General features: G+C 41.8%; 1 protein-coding gene across 11 annotated transcripts in view; it reads left to right on the top strand.

The window, feature by feature from the left end:
* Positions 1-20,833, top strand: part of baz2ba (bromodomain adjacent to zinc finger domain, 2Ba) — a 267,052-nt gene that overhangs the window by 154,075 nt on the left and 92,144 nt on the right. For all 11 annotated transcript variants that reach the window (XM_078228289.1, XM_078228297.1, XM_078228290.1 and 8 more), the window contains 5 exons: positions 1,362-1,529; positions 3,014-3,198; positions 5,436-5,690; positions 9,067-9,462; positions 10,586-11,219. In XM_078228289.1, the coding sequence (XP_078084415.1) occupies positions 1,362-1,529; positions 3,014-3,198; positions 5,436-5,690; positions 9,067-9,462; positions 10,586-11,219 (1,638 nt within the window). The remainder of the gene's footprint in view (positions 1-1,361; positions 1,530-3,013; positions 3,199-5,435; positions 5,691-9,066; positions 9,463-10,585; positions 11,220-20,833) is intronic.

The following is a 20,833-nucleotide window of genomic DNA, read 5'->3' on the forward strand; positions in this document are numbered from 1 at the left end:
ATTTAAATTACTTCCTGATCTGAGTGCGAGTCTTTCAGCATTGATTATCACATCACAATGAAATACAGACAGAATTGTTTGCCTGAGATTGAGTGTCAGATGGCACTGTGATCTAAGCTTATTGGAAGACAATGGGGGGAACTTTCCTGTCCTGCCCACCTCAGGAATCGTAGCGGGCAGGGAGCGGACCATGCAAAGATCTGTTGACCGCTGGTGGGATTTTCCGATTTTAAGGCGAGCGCAGCCAGAAAATTCCACTCTACAACAGTAGCTCGTTAAAGAGTGATTAGTTTTTTAATTGATGGGGCCAGCTACGTTGCTTTAGCTCAGTGAGAGTTTATGTTGATGTTATCTACGAAGGCATGATAATTCAAGAATGAACCCTACTCAGGTTTGTGAAGATTAACAGGTTTTTTATTTGACAGCCCCTGTTTGATGACAGTTACTTAAATCTGTAAGTTTTTGAGAAAAAAAGTATTTATTTTCAGTCCTTATTTCAGAGCACAGGGTTGGTGATTGCATATTTTGGTGATTAATCCATTTTTTTCAGTGAATTGTTTTGTGAAATTTTGGCAAATATTTTAGCAGATTTTTTTCCTTAGATCACAGCGATGAAGCCTTATCTCCCAACTCACCTTTCTTACATTGAAAGGAGTTAACACTTTTTTGATGTGCACAGAATTTGTGTTTAGGAAGGACAAAATACTTGTGCGAAGGACAAATCTTCTATTAAGTATCAGACTTCACTCTGAGTAATCAAAGACTAAAATTTGGGTAATGAAATGCATTTGTGTGTCCTTGGTGAGGCAGGGCTTACCGAAGGATGGAAACCTGTTAATTATGCGCAAGTGCCACATTCTAGGCAAAGACGAAGGATTGGATTCAACATTATCTAGAAAGTATTCCATGGTATTTGAAGTGGCACTATCAATTTATCTAGTGTTTTGGTATACAGCTTCACCCAATCTATTGAACTGAAATGCTCATTCTCTTTTTACCTCCACAGATGCAGCCTGTCCAGCTGCATATATCGCAGTGTTTTGTTTTTATGTGCATTCTGTCTTTGATCTGGTTATAATTTGAACTCTTTGAATTTGTTATTGTTCTGGAAGGTGAATGGGAAGGGAGAAAATAAATGCATCAGCAGTAGGAAGGCTATTTTCCCCACAGTGTACCAAACATGGTGGGAGATTAGAAAATTTGTGAGGGAATTCTATTCAAGACTAGCAGATGTGGATTACGTAACCACTGATATTTGAGAAGATGTATTTTCCATGTTTGATTTAAGTCCTTAATTCAGTATTACACAATTATCTAAAAATCTGAACCCTCTATAAACATGTTGTTTTGCTTTTGTAAAGGTACAGAATGGTGGCGAGCTACAGAGACACAGACTCGTGCAGGGACAGCTTTTTTCCCATCAGGCATGCTACGAATTCCACCAGTGTTTGCTGCTTCAACTCCAAATCATGATTCCAATCCATTCCATTCCCGAAACACAAACAAATTTGGTCGAGGGATGCAAAAAGGTGAGTGTTAGCAAACTATACTTATGAGCAGTCTAAAGAGTTTCACAAACCCAAAACAGTTAGAAGTTCTTTAAATATGTGGTTTTGATTTCATTAAATTAATAAAATGCACTCCCCACTTCTGAGCATCTGAATATATGGCGACAGTATTATATCTTGGCTGTAACCCATTGCCAACTGATAAAAGCTGAAGTATAAGGTGAGATGAAAGTGACGGCCCTTGACATCAAAGCACCAGTCGAACACGTGTGGCACTGAGAAGTCGCAGTAAAATTGGTTGTTCTGATTTGCAGGGAAACTCTCCAGTGGCTGGAGTAACACCTTTTCATCTTAGTTCCAGGATTTAGCTGCCTCAAAGGCACACCCATCTTCAGCTGCTTCATCAATTACCTTCCTGCCATTATAAGAACAGAGCCGGGGATGTTTGTTAATGATTGTACAATCTTTAATTCCTCAGCTAATGAAACAGTCAATGCTTGCTTGCAGCAAGAACTAGAAAACATCCAGGCTTGGGTTAATATGTGGCTAGAAATATGCATGTCACGTTAGTGCCAGACAATGGAGATCACCAACAGAAGAGAGCACAACTAGCTGTCCTTTATATTCAGGAAGTTACCATTGACCAGAAACTCAACTGTACCTGCCATATGCATGCTGTGGACACCATCCAGGAAACAGCAATGAGCACCTCATCTTCTAACCTAAACATCATTCCCACCACCATGTGACTGTGACTGCAGTGTATACTATCTACAAGATGCACTGCAGCCACTTGACAAAGGTTTTTTCAGAAGGATATCCAAAGCCTGTGACTTTAAAGGACAAATTATGCAGATGCATGGCAGCACAATCAAGTTTCCCTTTAAGAAAGCATTTCCTAGTGCGGTAAGACTCGGTGAGGCTGTCCATGTTGGTATTATTCCTTTTTAACCCCAAATAACCTATGGAAACTAGGCCACCACGTTTATTGATTATGAGGTTGGGTGGCCAGTTTTCTTTCTTGTGTGTGCTGCAGACAAGTTGCCATGCTACTGCTGCTTTGCAGAAGTGGGGTTGTAGTGCACAATAGTTTACCTAGTTCAATCCTACAATTATTAGTATAAAATTAATATTAGCATAAAATGTGTTGTTTTCCCCCTCAGCTGTGCCACAGTAAACTGCATTCTGCTGTCACTTGTGAATAAATAAGCAACTTTTACAAATGTTTTCTCTCTGGCAAATGCATACACACACATCTGAAAATTAGTTTAAGGCCCTTAATTCTTGGAAACATTTTAATTTTGTACCTGAAATTATTAAAAATATTCAAAAAGCTCATATAATAGAGACAAAATGTTTCTGATTAGTATTTCACGCAAAATCTTTTTTTCTCCACAAGTACTGCAGCCAAGAATAAATAAAATGTTTGGACATCCTTGCTTCACTTATACAAATGGTTGTTTGACATTGGAGTACCTTTTCACAGTATGCATTTTCTTTTGAAGGTATGAATGGGTCACTGAATGGTAACAGCATTACAACAGTGTCAGGAGTCAGCACGTCGGGACTTGCTACCATTGGAATGATTTCGTCAGGGCAAGCTAAGATGACAGTTTCTGGAAAGGGACGCAAGTGCATTCTTGAACAGAATAAGCATCCAGAAACCCGAGCAGACAAGCTAAAAGAAAAAGTATGCAGTGTTTCATTTTTATGTCCTGTAAAATTCTGTTTAAACTGAATTTTCTTTCAGTAATAGCAAAAGCTCACTCCTATGGCCAAGCTAGTAATTTTTGGCTTAATAATTCACTTCTGTGCCTACTTCTGTAGGTTTGGCACTCTGGGTACAGTTTTGCTACCATAATGGTATATGTTCTGGGTGTCATTTTGATGAGGGCATTAGTGCAGACATTTGGAATGTATACCTGAACTATGTGGAATTATCAGATTACCAGTCAGTGTATAATGGTGTTTTGAGGTAAGTGTGACCATTTTGACCTTGGCACTTTAGCTAACTCCCTCTTAAAAAGCATGCACAATCATTGAATATATTCAAGGCTGAGTTAGACAGGTTTTGATTGACAAGGGACTTGAGCGTTATGGGTGCAAGCAAAGCCTCAACCTTACCTGCCATGATCTTGTTGAATGGCAATGCAATCTCAAGGGTTGAAATGGCCTATTCCTGCTCCTATTTTTTATGTCCAAATGGTACCAGTCATGAACCTGACTGACAAGTGACCATATCGAGGGGCATAGACAGGATGGATAGGGAGCAGCTGTTCCCCTTAGTTGAAGGGTCAGTCACTGGGGAGGGGGGGGCCCTGCCAATTGGTAAAAGACCCATTGATTCCAATTCTTTCCTGTCTGCTAACCAGCTTTCTATCCATCTCAAGACACTATCTGCAATCTCATGCGCTTTAACTTTACATCATAATCTGCTATGTGAGACCTTGTCGAAAGCTTTATGAAAGTCTTCTTCCTGCATTGCATCTAGATTCTGGGTGTTAGATTGCTTGCATTGACAGTGATGGCTATCTGATCCCATTACTTTCTCAATGTCTATCTGGAGGGCCTCCTGACTCTGTGGGTAAAGGACCTCTGTTATCCTGTCCACTTCCTGCACTAAGGCCTCCAGCACTGTGTCAGACAATCGTGGAGCATTCTTTTTCTCTGTTGTGCCACTTTTACTCTTGCAGGTCAATGTCTTTCCTAACCACATCCAGCAACAGCTGCAGCCAGAATGAATCTCCCCTTAGAGGTGCAGGCTGGTCTCAGGAGATACTAGTCTCGCACAAGTTTGGCAGTGTGTGGACTGCATGCTAGTAACATTCAAATTAGCAGACAGCTTGAAGTTTGCACTGCATTGTAAATAACTCATGGGAACTGCGATGCTCCTTTTTTTGGGGATTTTTTCCGGTGTTTGCCAGTCTTTTGAAATGTGCACCAGCATAGTTACATTCTGGCTACGTCTTTATTTTAGCAGAAGTATTTAAAGGGTTGCATGACTTTTTCTAGTTTCATAATTTTCAGATAGGCCAGAACTTTGACAATGTATTTTTTTTAAAATCTCACAGTTTTATCCCAGAGGTAGTGAAGATGGTTTACTTAATAACACAGTTCAAATCCTTGTTTAGCTTTTAAAACCAATAGTGACAACTGATTTATTGAATCACTGTTTTTGTTTTCCAAGTAATGACTTATCATAGTTCAATGAGAAAATGGAGCTATATTTAACGAGAAACTCACAATGTTAAACATGTTTTAGGTTAGTTATATTGGTCACTAAGTGACACTAATTCTGGATAAGTTATCTCATTTGTTGTGAAAATAATTCTCTGGCAGATAATTTAGCCTTGATGGTATTTCTTTTCCGGTTTCATTTGGAGGCTTCAAAAAGATTGATGTGAAATGTGAAAAATTCTTACTCAGCAAAAAGATACACATTTGGCATTGGCTACAACTAAATACATTTTGGAAAAAAACAGCTTTTCTATGCATCTTGTTGTGCTGTTGATATTGGTTGTTAAGAATAGATCAGTCTGCAATTCCTGGCTGCTGCCCCTCATCTTCATAAGATCTAGAAATCTTGAGGGCTTTTTTCTGGGTGCTGTTCTCAAATGTCTTAATCTGTTTTGCCATGAAGTAGAAGTAATTTTGCATCCGTAATACTTGCTACAGTGCATGTGTCCTGTGTGTTCATTTGGAGCTGCTACTCCCCAGGCAGGAGCGATAATTTGAAAAATATTTCGGTCAAAAATGATAATGCTTGAGCTCTCGAGCAGATTGTGTCCACTTTATGTTCAGCTGCAACTGTGCCATGGTATGTGGGGAGATAAAGAATGGGGTAGTTTTATATTTTTAGCATCAAGTATTTGGATTGCTGAAGGGAAATTTCTTGTACAATTCCTCTAATTGCAAAACTTTTAATAGAAACCCAGAAAGAAAGCAATTGAAAGCTCCAGCAATAGTGAAAGCGAATCCGGCACGTCATCAGACTCTTCCAGCGAGGGTTTGAGCAGCAGTGATTCTGACGACTTTGATGATGATGATGATGACGATGATGATGATGACGACGATGATGACGATGAGGAGGAGGATGATGATGATCATAGTATTGGTGAAGAAGATAGTGAAGAGGGTGATTCAGATTCCGAAACTGAAGCTCCACTGATGAAAAAGACAAAGGTAAAATTAAAGACCCAACAAATTGTTGAGCCCTTAAGTAGGTGCGCAATATTTTATTCTGATGTTTATTCTTTGATCAACTTTGTACTTAGTTATGTAATTAGCATTTTTGTTCATCTGTACTGGATTTACATGTGTGCATTGACTTACATCCTTTCCACCCCTCCCCTCCAACAGTGGCTGCTTTTCAAAAGGCAGTCAATGCATTTCATTAATTATTTGCTTAAGCTTGCTAATGTTCTTTTTGATATGTTGTGCTCAACTGACTAACAATTTTTAAAGAAAATTATTTTTTGCTACAGTTTTCTGTTTCTCATTTCACCTTTTGTGGTTTCATTTTGTTTGGTTCAGTTTTACACAAAAATGTGTCTTAACATAAATTCCATATGACAACCTGCTGAAAGTTTGTGAAGATCAATTGAAATAGCTGTATGTCATAAGATACATAAATCATGAATTAGATAAAGGACTTATAGGTATTGGTCAAACAATTTGGTTATACATTGCAGCAAGGCTACTGTAGTGTAATCAGTATGTTATAAAAGCATAACCATTAATTTTAATACACGTGGAAGGTCAAAGATAAGAAATGCAAATATGTGGCAGCATACATTTTAACAGAACTGAAGATAAAACATTCAAATCATGTCGTACAAATATAATCTACCTGACACTTTGTACCTGTTGTCATTTCTGCCTGTAGGCTGCTGCAATGCATATTTAATCTATGCACACACCAGTCTGCTGCTCTTTCTTTACATGGTCTGAGTGTAGTCTTAAAATATAGTGTAAAATCCTGAGCCCGTCAAATAATGGCAAAAAAGACTTTGGGCACAATTTTACCTGCCAATCACACCACGCTCCCACTGCAGTGAAGTCGGAGATTTTGGCAGCCAGCCAAATCTCCATTCACTGCGGCGGGATAGGAAAATCTTGCCAGCCGGATGGGAAAATCCCACCAGCTTAAATGGTGGTAAAATTCTGGCATTAATTTGTTTACCTGGATTATCAAAACTTATGATTCAGAGGTAGCTTTAATAGCACAGGGTAAATGTTTGACACTCATGCCTGAGTTTGGATTGCTTTAATATTTTGTTTTCCTCCTGATGAGATGTAGCTACTCTGAAGGATTCAGATTGCTACCTTGAATCTTAATTAACTGTGCAGAATTCAGATTATTGCAGGGGAAAGGAATATTTTATTACTACATTCTTGCTTTTTGCAAAGAATATAAGCCTGGAGGGTGTGGTCTCAAAATGTTCACATAGAATCATAGAAAGGCGCAGCACAGAACGCCATTCAGTCCAGTGTGCCTGTGCCAGCTTTGCGAAAGACCTGTCCCCACTCCTGCCCATAGCCCTGCAGATTTTTCCTCTAAGTATTTAGCCAACTTCCTTCTCCAGGTTATGTTTGAATGTGCTTCCATCACCCTTTCAAGCAGTGCAGTCCATATCATTAGAACTGATGTCCCTCAGATTGCTTATGGACCTTATTTAAAGTTTATTATTGTCACAAGTAAGCTTACATTAACACTACAATGAAGTTACTGTGAAAATTCCCTAGTCGCCACACTCCAGTGCCTGTGGTTCACTGATGGAGAATTTACGTCTTTTGGACTGTGGGAGGAAACCGCAGTACCCAGAGGAAATCCATGCATACACGGGGAGAACGTGCAGACTCTGCACAGACAGTGACCCAAGCCAGGAATGGAACCCAGGTCAACTGAGGCAGCAGTGCTAACCACTGTGCCACGATGCCACCATGCCAGTTACCTTAAATTGTGTCCTCTTATTGACACTTCTGCCACTATTTACTCCATTCAAATCCTTCATGGTTTGGAACAACTTTTAGTAAATCTCTTCTTAACCTTCTTTGCTCTAAAGAGAACAGTCACAGCTCCTTAAGTCTTTCCAAATAACTGATGTCCTTCATCCCTAGTACCATTCTGATAAATCTGCTCTATGCCAATTCCAAGGCCTGAAGTGTGGTGTTCAGAATTTGCACAGTACTCCTTCTGGGACCTAATCAGATGACAAAAAAACAAATGGAATGTATAATTCAGGAAATGGACTGGAAGGGAGATGAGTAGAATATTTTTATGCAGTTTGATCTGGAGTGCACTGCCTGAAAGAGTGGTGTAAATAGATTCATTAGTAACTTTCAAATTTAATAAATATTTGAAAGGGAAAGATTTGCAGGACTATAGGGAAAGAGCACGGCAGAGGGACTACTCTCTTTCAGAGGGATGATGACATTCTGTGCTTAGAAATATTGAAAAGATGGGTAATGGACTAAAAAGTGACAAATGGAACGCCATATCAATAGGTGTGTGATGATACATTTTGGTAAAAGAACCAACTCTCGTAATTATCTTCTATATTGAAGTATCCTTGTCGATTTAAGGATAAAGGTTCGTGGGACTGAAACGAAGGTGCTTCAATTTGATAAGACTGTAAAAGAAAAGCTAGTGGAGTTCTAGGTTTTGCTACAAGAGGTATTGATGTTAAAGCCAAGAAATGATGGGTCAATATCTAACTTATTAAGAATAATTAGGATCGAGTTAGGCTGCATGCTGTTGGGAGACTAGAGGAAAGAGGCTTTAGCGAGGGTACAGTGCAAACTCAGTAGGATGTTCCATGATCTCTCCAACACATTTATACTTGCATGTAAGTGAATATAAAATCACTCTCCATTTGGCCCAATCTTGCTCTCTCATCTATTCTACTTATTCATGTTGTCCACTCTCTCTTTTTAACTGGAAAATAGATTTTCTATTACAAACACTTATTTGCAACAAAAATACTCTGATGGTTTAGTTCCTTGCAAGAACGACTAATTCTCTTAACTATCTAAGCCATTTAAAACAGATTTGATTCTCTTCGCTAGCCTGAGGAATGTTAGTGGGAGCGCCATAAGCTGCATTCATATTTCTCAGGAAATGATAAACCAGCCAGGATTTTTACATATGCACCTTTTGAGAGCTCATTCTTAATATGTGAACCCAGCTGGTTGCTGTTAGCAAGGATTCAACTGTGCAGAGCATCACAACCAAACCAAATTGTTTTCTCTTCTCAGCTTCTAGTTGCTTGATTTTCTAAAAAATTAACTAGATAAAGGCAGGAGCAAGAACCCAATCTCATCCTTTCCTTGGACCTTCATCTCTTTCTATATTACTGGCTCCAACACAAGTGCTGATGCAATTACTTATTTTCTGTGTGGAAATGTCCTAATTTTCCCCAAAAAATTAAAGATAACATTTTTTAAAGTTAATCTTAGCATTGCCAAGTATGGTATAAAAAAGCTGAAGAAAGGACCTAAACTTTAATTGTTTAAAAATCCTGTGGTCTTGCCTCATGAATTTAAATTTTGTTTGCAGAGCTTGATGCACATTGCGAAGGAGCCAAAAGAGACGAGCCAGACTCTTCGTGACCTTATGCATTCACATGACAAAAGAATGAACCAGCATCTACATCTTGCCACAGAATCTCAAACTTCACATTCATTCCAATCCCAGCAAAAACAGCCTCCGGTTTTGTCACAACTTTCCCTCATTTTCCAGACCTCTCACACAAATGATGAGTCTGGTAAAAAACATCAGAGTGTCATTCAGTCCACAGGACTAACAGTTGGGATGAAACCTGTGCCTTTGGTCCATCAGGGAAGAAAGGAATCTTCTCCAAAACTAACTGGTGCTTTGCCTGAACTTCTCAAGGCAGGGAATATATCTGCTTCTGAAGAACTGGGGTCACCACATGATCTTCGTTTGAAGCAGGCAAGTTGACTTAATAATTTCAGTTATCGTATTTTGAGTGTATAAAACTGAAAAATTTCGGCACCACGGCAAAACTCATAATTCAGGTCACCACCGACGTTGAAGGAGTAAGAGGGTAAATGCGATAATTTGAGATATAGTTGATCAGGCAATGCAAAGCTTGAAGTTTAAATGCCAGTGATTGTAAATTCAGAGCCTGCTTTAGGTTTAGGTTTTTTATTATGTTTTGAATTGTTTTCTAAGTGTAGTGTTACTGGTAACCAATCCTTTTCACTTGCCATAAAGTAAATCCTTCGCAGCTGTTTTTGAAAGAGCTTAAACCATTACACCAGAACTAATCTACATAGTTTTGTAAGTTTACCCTTACAAAGAGAGGACTTTGAAAATGCTTTTCTTTAACACAGCCAAATCTGCCTTCCTCCCTCCCACAAAGTCTTGGGGGTCTGTCAAAGACCATCTTTATGATTCAGACATACTGATAACAGTTCTTGTAATGCTTTACATAAATTTGCACCATCTGATATTTTCTTTAATTCATATTGTCTGTACTTGGTGATTTGCAATATCAGGCTGTGACCAGTAAGTTGACGTCTTGAAGACATATGTAAATATATTATTTTAATAGCAATGAGCACTGATCTTTTGACTGACTATTGAGTTGTATGGTTTAGGCTCCTGCCTTGGCTTTATATCTGTTTTAAAAACCTGACCTTAATGTAGCTCTGGTCTTTATAAAATGTACAGCTGTGCTTCTACACTGGATCCTAATGAAAATTTATTGTATTTGTTTGGGCTAATTTTACAAATGCTTATCTATAGGTCCTAGGACTATGTAGAAATCACACCTGTAATCTCCAGCATGGGTTCATTGTGAGCAATGTACTTCACCAGTAGTGTGCTTTCAGAAAAGTAGCATTATAGTTTCTATTTTGAAATTATTGCAAATGCACTAGGTAGTGAAGTGAAACCAGAAAGATAATATAGCTACTCACTAAAATGACAAGCAAATAAAATTCACCATTGTTGTCATAAGTGTTTGTATATTGTTTTTGGCTTGCATTGTTTTTATTCTATTGAACATTTTACTCCTGCTTGTTAATTCACTATTCCGTTCTATTTACAGGAACTATTTAAGCAGTCATTTCCAGCACAATTAAAGAAACAACAAGAACAGTACAAGGCCCAGAAGAAGGCAGCAGCAGGTGGTAACAAGAGCTTCCAGACCCCATTGTCTAGTCCGAAATCTGCTGCTAGTTCACCAGCACACCAGAAGCTGCCTCCAGTTGATGGTAACCAGTCTAACCCCTTGATAATAAGTGCACTTGTAGCACAGCAGCAACCTAACGGGGTAATTCAGAGTGTCATTCAGGAAGCCCCTTTGGCACTTACGACCAAATCTAGAATCCAAATTAAGAATACTGACAAAGTAGTTACAAACTCTGGTAGCACTACATCCATTTCACCACTTTCCCTGGGTTCTAATTTGAAGAATCATTCCAGCAATCATGTGACACCAGTTCGACATTCTACCTCTCCTGTATTATCCCAGAATTCTCCGAAAGACAAATCAATGAGCGTTAAGATCACTGCACCTGTCCAGCATCAACATCATTCTACCCAATCTTTGGCTGATCATTTTAGAGGGAATGACTCTGATGTTCCAAGTAGCAAAGATTCTGATGAGTCCAATGAAGAGGAAGAAGAAGATGAAGATGATGATGATGATGATGATGAGGAAGATTCTGATAGTCAATCAGGTTGGATTTTATATGAATGTACTTTATTAATATATTTTGAATGGAGGTTTTCTATGAGATGTAGAGGTTGAAGTTCATGTTAGATAAGAGAGCAAAACAGATGCTAATGAATCCGAAACCTGTTTTGCACTTTGGCTAACCTTCCTTTCTATTGAAGTTAATGGAAGGGAAGTCAGGTGGTGAATAAAACAAGCTGCTGATTTGTTCTCATATGTTTCATGCTATTGTTCCAGACAACTTTTGCTTATCATTTTTCCACACATGTTCTATTTGTATCAACAGGAATTTCAAGCTTGTATCAATTTTATAACTGTAGATCCTATTACAGATCACTTAAATTCTCTCCATCCAGTGTTTACCACTGAATGTAAATTTCTTTTATCAAGCCACTGCAAACTCTTGATTGCTATAATTTATTTTCATAAACATTAGGAAGCCAATTGAATATTGTGCTAATTATCTGGAAACAATAAAAAAAAGAAGCATTCTCGAAGCAAGATAGTTGAATTAATAACATCAATAGGGATAAATGGATTTGACCGAATAGCCACCATTGAGATATGGCTGAGAACTAAATATTCCAGGATATTTAACTTTTAGAAAAGAATGGAAAATAAGCTAGGGTAATCCTGATAAGGATGAAATAAAAGTAGTAGAGAGAGAGGATCTTAGTCTAGAAAATCAGAATGTAGAATCAATACGGGTGGATCTAAGGAATAGCAAAGAGCTGAAAACACTGGGAGTAGTTTATAAGTCCCTTGATATCAATGAAGCATTGTACAGAGTATATATCAGGGAATTAAAGGAGCATATAATGAAGATAATACAATACTATGGGACTTCAATATTTCTCTAAACTGAGCAAAGTAAATTGGCAAAGGTAGCTTGGAGACAAGTTTATATGGAATGCATTTAATTTCCTGGGATATGTAAAGGGACCAAACTAGGGAATAGACTATCAATATGAGGGGATTTTTTCTAATGGTTACTGACGACAAATTATTGAAGGAAGGCTTCTATTGCTGGTCAGAAGCATTTGTTTTCCCTTTTTTGTTCTTGCATCGATTCCATGCTGAGAGTAGTTCCACGCAGTTGTCTCCCTCTGGTATCTGACTAAAGTGCTCATTATTTGTTTTAGCCAAGATGATAAGTATTGGTGCAGCCAAGTCCAGTCCTGTTCTCGCCCAATGCCTGTCCATCTGTTTTTCCAGCATTGATATTAAATAACAAGCAGCGGCAGAACTCTGATGAAACAACTCGCCCACAATTTGGACGCATTGTTGCCGATCAGGGAGCAATTATTGCAGCTCCAATAATGTTTTAACTGAAAAATTATACTATCTAACAGAAGCAATCTTGTCAGCTATGGGATTCTGTTGGCACTTATATTTCTTGTTCATGTATCAGGAATATTTGACTCTCAGTGCAAAGCTATCCTACACCTGACTGCAATTTTACGAGGGTTAAGACATGAGTAATTAACATAAATTCCCAGCACAGCATTGACTTTGTGCTGGCAATTCACAGAGTATTTGTGAAAAATATGGGGGGGAGTTTTGAACACCAACTATCTGTGCGCAGAATCAGCAGTGCGGCCACAAAACCTGGAGAGAATTGGGAAAACCCGAATTTCACCAGCGAGATCGCGATTTCTGATTTTCAGCATCCCTCGCCGGCAGAGTAATTTCAAATGCCGCAGGAGCCTGGGAATCTCATTTTAATACATTAGCATATCATTATCAAGCACTCACCCATCTCTCCCCCCCCCCCCCCCCCCCCCACACACACACACACACACACACTGAATACTCAGTGGATGCCGCCATGACTGGATCTGTATTAACGTGAAGCTGCTGGGCTAACCTCCGATGGAGATTTCAGAGGTGAGTGCTCATGCAGCCATCACCCTTCAGAGTGTCCAATGCTCAGGGGACACAGGTAAGTTCACCTTGGGGTGGGCGTCACTGTGGCGATCTTGTGGGGAGAGGGTACCTTGCAGGCTTGATCTTTCCTTTCTGCTGGGTCGCCTCTTGCTCTAAGGGGGCCTTGTGGTTGGCAGACAGGCAACACTTCCCATGCCCTCCATGCAGGGCTTGTGTCCAAACTGTTGCTCGGTGGGTGCCCTTCCTTGGAGGGATCCTGAAAGTAGTTGGGAGGAGGTTACAACAGAGGGGCAGTACTGGGGGCAACTATGAAGTCCTTGGTTTCAGATTTGTAAGAAGCTAGGCTACAAGGGCAGAGTGGGGGTCTCAATAATGGGCTGCTTTCCTGCCTCATGAGGCATGAAGATCCTCTCACTTGTGGAAGGGCAACTACTGTGTGCCTGGAACCCACATTCGGGCAAGAGTGTCAGTCCAAATGGGTTTAGTAGCATGGAAGTACAAATCCACTTCTCAGTCAAGTGTGACTGTCAGGAAGAGCTGTTCATAAGTACAGATTTGTCTCATGAAAGGGAGATTAACTGTCCTGCTCTTATGACCTGGGAGAATGAGGCTGCCGTTTAGAGAACTGCTGGTCATACTAATTGCAATCTTCTCGAGAATCAGCTGTGCCTCGTCAACCAAAAGGGGAAGCCAGTTGCCAGAGCAACAATCTTACCCTCCCATGACTAGTCAATCCTGCCAATTAAATCTCCAGAGCTAAACATTAATGGCACAGATTGGAGCCAGGGCGTAACCCTTTGGAACCCAAGGCGCCCTGGGTTGGAGGTGTTGCTTGCAGCAGTTCCATATAACCACAGGATGCATTGGTTAACGGACTCCCAAGATAGCTATTCTTTTTGCAGTCCATGGACCATGTTTACATAGGTTTAGAAGGAGGAGGATCTCCTCGTGGACCTGTTCCAGGGCCTGGCCAAACTTGCCATTAACAAGTCCAGGCAGCCGGGGCGATCGAGGCGCTCGTCCGACCTGACTCTGCTCTTCCACCGCAGCTACATTGGCAATTGGGTATCCCTGGAGAGGAAGCATGCGGTGTCCACGGGCAGCACAGCAAGTGCTTTATCAACCCCATTAATCACATTTTCATTTGACATTTTAAGTTTCATTTATGATTTATTTTTGTTTAGGGCAGTACCCCTTTAAGGGGCAGTCCGTTTTTACTTTATCCCTCGGGTTGTTTAATTTGGTTTAATAGTTTTTCAGCAAAAGTGTTGAAATCCAAGGTGCCAAGCATTTTGATGCTTAGCTCATACAAGCCTCAACGTTACAGAGATTGCACTGATGTGTACTCGTATAGTGATGTCTATCACCACACCTCACTCAACGTCATGACCAGGGCCATCTTTGAGGTTTCCAGTCATGATGTTGTCATGCATTCACTCAGCTGCCCTTTTAGCGTGATGCAATGTTGGGCGGTGGAGGTGGAATGCAGGGCTTAGATGCAATGAAGGGTCCTCAAGGTTCATCCTGGTGGAGTTGAGAAGAACCACAGTATGGACGTGCGTATAGTGGCAGAAGGGAGCAGCACCACAGATGGTGAAGCCTTGTAGGTGACACTACTGGCCAAGCGCCTTCTGACATCAGTCATCCTACCTGCGGATGTTGGAGCTTTAGTGCCATCGAGGACTACATCTGTCCGAGGGGATGGTGGATCACCGTTTCCACTTACTGCAAGAGCTGGCATCTTGGGGAGTGGGAGGACATGCAAAGCCTGTGACCCTTAAAGCCACTACCGTTCTCAACCTTAAAGCAAGCGGCTCATTTCTGGGCAGCACAAGAGACTTTTGTGGCACCTCCCAATCAGCCGCACACAAATGCATCAGGGCTCGCATGTATATTAACTCGGACTGGGGTGAGACCAGCAAGGACACCAGGGTCACTTAACAGGCATGCGCTAGTTGCAGGGCTTGATTGACTGCACCTAACTGGCCCTGCCTCACCATTGCGCAAAGCGACACCATTCATGAACCGGGAAGGATTCCACTCCCTCAATGTCCAACTCATTTGCGACCACACGATATGCATAATGCAAGTAAGTGTGTGCCTGCTTCCCGGGGGCATGTGGACAAATACATGAATAGGCTGGGAATAGAGGGATATGGTCCCTGGAAGGGTCGGGGGTTTTAGTTGTTGGGCAGCTTGTCGGTGCAGGCTTGGAGGGCCGAAGGGCCTGTTCCTGTGCTGTAATTTTCTTTGTTCTTTGAATCATCCATGGCAGTTACATTTTGGGACACTCAGATCCCAGCTGTTTTTGAGCGAAACCAGCTCCTTAGGGACAGGGTACCCACTCAGGAAGTGGCTGATGATGCCAGTGCTGAGGCTCCATGCACTGGTAGAGTTTTGCTATAATGAGGCTCATGCATCAACGCACTGGGTGAGCAGGCAGTTGGGCTGCTTAAGATGCGGTTCCAGTGCCTGGGCCAGTCGAGGGGTTCCCTCCAGTACAACCCTGTACAGACTCGTGCAGACTTGATGGGCCGAATGGCCTCTTTCTGTACTGTAGGGTTTCTATGAACCCTCAGGGCATCCCACATTATTGTGGTCTGCTGTGCTGTACACAACTTGCCACTGCAAAGGGGAGACCACCAGGTCCAGGAGATGTGCGAGTGCCAAATCTCCCTGGATGATGAGGGTGGCGGGGCTGACCACACTGAGGAGGAGAAATGCCAGGCAATGGGCCGGTTGCAAGGGATGCCCTCATAGCCTCTCAGTTTGGGGACAAGCAGGACTAGGGAGTGAACAGCTCTCCTACCATGGTGTCTAACATCTAATCAGTTATCTGTCCGTGTTATGTTTTCGTGATGTTGCCTGAATTCATGGGCAGGGACCTGAAGCCATTGGGGTGTGTCGCTCACAGGGAGGGGGAATGTCAGATGGGCTGGCCACACCCAGGGCCTCGTGGATGGAAGATCCGGAGTGCGGTCCTGTTGATCTTCTCCCCTTTGGTTGCCCGGCGGCCACTATGCCCCTCCATGGAATAGAGGCGCAGCAGGAGAGATCCAGAAGGTCCATGGCTTCTGGCACTCGACTCATGAATTCCCACTGGTGCCTGCACCATGGAACTCAGCCATGGAGGTCATGAAGTGAACCATGGAGTGGACATCCCATGCCATAAAGTTCACGTCCTGCACCGAGGTCTCCACTGGAGACATCACTCTCGCAGTGTTGGCCTTTTTGTATCGGAGTGACAGCAGCACCTCCTCAGACAGAAGGCGATGGCACTCCTCCAGCAGTCTGAGGTAGGAAGCTGCCATCCCTTCCTGATGCTCGTGGCTTTGCCTTTGTAGCTCCATCAGCTTTAGAACGACCGGATCCAGGGGCATGTCATCGGCCAGTGGCGCAGCAGAGTCCAGGGCCCTGGCATCCCTCTGAGTGCCGGTTCCCTGGGATGTCCCTGCCACCGCCTGCTGTGGATCTTCAGCCGTGTGGTGCTCACCAGTGAGTTACCCAGACACCTGTCTACTAGGTAATCCTACCAAAGTGCGAGTATCTGCACTAGTAGCAGGTATGGATAACAGCTGGGATGCCACTCCAGTGGTGGGGTCCGGAGACATCTCCCTTGGAGCTGCTCGTGTCTGTAGGCCTGGCTGCTTGAATGAGTTGCTTACAAGGGAAGGGAGTTGGCATTAGTGCATTATGAGTGAGGTATGAAAGGACACTTACTCATTTGAAGCTTGAAGAATGACTGCATGTCTTGAGGATTCTTGCTTTCGTTTGATGCCCCCACCGCCATCGGCACAGGTGCGGTCTTCCTCCTCACCAGCCAACTGAATTGCTCTCTCCTCAAAGGGCTTGATGATACCGAGCTCTGGCATGACTCCACCAATTTGCACCTTTATGGTGGAGTTTGCCCTGCAATGAGACAGACGGGGAGACTGTAGGTGCGAGTGCTGCCAGTTCTCCCATCAGCTGGTGATGAGATGTGGTATGTTTGGCACTTGAATGGGTGCCGGAGTGTGAGGAGCATAGTAGCTAATGTGGGGGGAATATGGGGATTGGGGGGACCATAGGAATTTGTGGGGGAGCGAGGGGTGTACCTCGTGAGAGGTGTAGCCAACCCACAAGGTGGTTGGGTAAGAGATCAACCAGGAGGTGTGAGGGGGTTCAGCAGGAGACTGGAGGAGGCAGACTTACCCTGACCATGCAAAGAAGACCATTCACCTTCTTGTGACACTGCTGGCCTGCCCTCCTCCTGCAGTGAGCTGCACTGACTAAGGCTGTCACAGCCTCCCAGGCTGGAAGGATGTTGCATGACTGTGGGTAGAGGACATCCCGCCTCTGCTGCACACCATCCAGGAATCTGGCCAAGACTCCTTCTGAGAAATGGCTTCCGGCAGTCATCCCGTCAAAGGGATCTGGAGCGAATGCTGCAGAGACATTTATAAGGAGTTCCCAACTGATTGCAGAGATTAGGTTGACCCAGGGTGAGCGATTCAGAGGGAGGCCATCATGAGAGCAGCATAAATCTCAAGGGAATATAAAATTATGTTAATTAGACTCAATTCCTGTGAGAAATCTCACCAGCGGGTTTAGCACAGTTCTTCATCCGGAACTGACATTAAATTCTTCTCAGATTTACCCCGTGGTTAACATGAATTTAAACTGATGAGCCATATAAGAAAGAGTAAGTGGCTGCATATATAAATATTTGTTTCAGCATTTATAAAGTTTCAAAAATAGTTTTAAATTTTTGTCAGCTTTTGCCATTGCTATTAAAGGTGAGGGGAAGAAAGAATTAAATGGAAAAATGTTCAATATATAGGCACTTTCTGACTCACCAGATGCTGACTGGCCAAGTGGATTTGCAGCTTTATGAGTTAAGTATAAAGTTGTATAACATGCGAATGGCTTCAGTAATGCTTCGTACTCTTGAAAACTTGCTAACTGTGAAAGATTTTGAGGTGATGTCACCTTTACACAAATGTAAGTGTTTCCGCTTACAACTAAAGCATCTTGTTACTTTCTTGATGTGACCATTGACAGCAGTTGCATTTTTGGTGTCGGTGCGACTCACATCCGGTTCAAGTGATGATGAGATGTGGTATGTTTGGCGCTTGAATGGGAGCCGGCGTGTGAGGAGCATAGTAGCTGATTGTTTGCACATTCTCCCCGTGTCTGCGTGGGTTTCCTCCGGGCGCTCCGGTTTCCTCCCACAGTCCAAAGATGTGTGGGTTAGGTGGATTGGCCATGCTAAATTAGCCCTTTGTGTCAGGGGGACTAGCTAGATGTATGGGATTATGGGGATAGGGTCTGGGTGGGATAGTGGTCGGTGCAGACTCGATGGGCTGAATGGTCTCTTTCTGCACTGTAGGATTCTGTGATTCTTGTTAATGGACCTCCTCTTCCTTATGACCAGAATATGCTTTTTCCTGCCCAGTATCTATTTAAATGGGGTCAAAGAGAGAAAATGTTGTCTTCTCCACTCCAGGATAATTAAATATATTGCATGTTACCATGTGATCTCCTCAAATTCAAGAGGGTAGAAGAATTCATACTACCAGGTCACAGTTCATACTATAAACGAACAGTATTGAATGTTAAACCAACCAGTGAATGAATAGTAGTCAGCACAAGCCATTTATTAACAGTAATAAAGTTTACAATGTTCTGTGTTAAAATGGCAGACACTTTTCTAGCACTAATGTTTAACCTTAAATTGACCCAAAGATTTAGCTACCATCATTACCAGAGTCCCCGTACTATTGAGCTCAAACAGCCAAAGTCTGCTTTCTGTAGTTCATTGTTACAGACTTGTCTGTTCAACAGGCTGCACAGAATTGGAACCATGTCCCTCTCTCAAGTCTGTCTTAAAAACAGATTTAGCTGTCAATCAAACCTATTAGATTAACAAGATTTCCAGGACATTAATCATATTAGATGTTTGCATTTAATGGTTTAACCTGTTGAATAATTTGAGATGGGTCCCAATCCAAGCACAATGGGAGCAATCAATTTATGCAAATAAATAAGAAGTCTCAAAACACCAGGTTAAAGTCCAACAAGTTTATTTGGAATCACGAGTTTTCGGAGCGCTGCTTCTTCCCCACCTGAGGAAGAATCACTCGTGATTCCAAATAAACCTGTTGGACTTTAACCTGGTGTTGTGAGACTTTCTACTATGCCCATCCCAATCCAACAACCGGCATCTCCACATTATGCAAATAAGGCGATACAAAAAAAAGTGTGCTAATTAGGAAGCTTGGGATGTGTGTTTTCTGAAGCCTGAGAAATAGTTAGCAGTGACCAACTTTAGCAATGTTCTCTGGCCAGCAAAAGAAACCCAGTAAATAATTTATCATAAAATGTTTCAATGTATTCATTCATCAATTCTAGTTGTGGATCGATGAAAGATTTGATTTTCATTGGTTCAGGATAAACATTTCATAGAATAGAATCATGGAATGGTACAGCATTGAAGGAGGCCATTTGGCCCATTGAATCTGTGCTGGCACTCTGGAAGGGAAACTCAGCTAGTCCAACTTCCCCACCCTTTTGTCGTCCAGCAATTTTTTTCACTTTTGATGGTTATTCAGTTCACTTTTGAAAGCTGTGATTGAATCTATCTCCACCACACTTTCAGGCAGTGCACTCCAGATCTTAACTCGCATAAAATTTTTTACCTCATGTTGCCTTTTGTTTTTCTGCATTTCAACTTAAATCAGTGTCGGCTGGTTCTCCACCTTTCCACCAATGGGAACAGCTTCTCTGTATCTACTCTGTCTAGACCCCTCGAGTTTGTGTACCTTCACTCAAATCTACTCGCAATCTTCTTTTTCCTGAGGGGAACAGCCCCAGCTTCTCCAATCTACCCATGTAACTGAAGTTCCCCACTCCTGAAACCATTTTGGCGAATCTTTTCTGTATCCTTTCCAATACCTTCACATCCTTCCTAAAGTATATGGTGCCCAGAATTGGACGTAAGACTGCAGTTGAGACCAAACCCAGTATTTTAATATTGTTTTAATCCTAATATAACTTTCCAAACAACCGTTATTGCACATAAGATTTGATCATGTGTTCTCAAATTTACTGAGGACCCAATGAATCAATTTTACATTAAAAGCAGTAACATTTAGATATTTTTTTTGTGAATGTTTTTGTAAATTCTGGCTGAAGTGGATTTTTGTTTATATTAAGGGAGGATGTACTTGCCTTGCAGGGAATGCAAAAATCACAAAACTGATCCCTGAGATGAAACGATTGCTCAAGATGAGAGATCGAGTAGGCTAGACGTATATTCCCAGAGTCAATCTCATTGAACCATATAAAAGCCTTACAGGGCTTGGGAGGGATATGCTTGAAAGTTGAATTCCTGGCTGAAGAGTAGAATTAAGGAGGGCACAGCCTCAGAAATCACAGTCTCGGTTGACCATTTAGAATGGAGATGAGAATAAATTCCTTTACTCAGAGGATTATGGTTCTTTGGAATTACTTACCTAAGAGGACTTTGGATGCTCAGTTGTTGAGTATATCCAAGGCAGGGATCGATAGATTTTTAGATACAAAGGTGATTTGAGTAATATGGGGATTGTGCAAGAAGGTGGAGTGGAAGCTAGCGATAAGCCATGATTGTATTAAGTAGCAGAGAAGATTCAAAGGGCAAAATAGCGTACTCCTATTTCTTATATTATGTTTTCAAACCAAAATAGCACAGATTGTATGTCACAACTTCTT

The sequence above is a fragment of the Mustelus asterias genome, chromosome 14, assembly GCF_964213995.1.
Source record: "Mustelus asterias chromosome 14, sMusAst1.hap1.1, whole genome shotgun sequence".
NCBI lineage: Eukaryota > Metazoa > Chordata > Chondrichthyes > Carcharhiniformes > Triakidae > Mustelus > Mustelus asterias.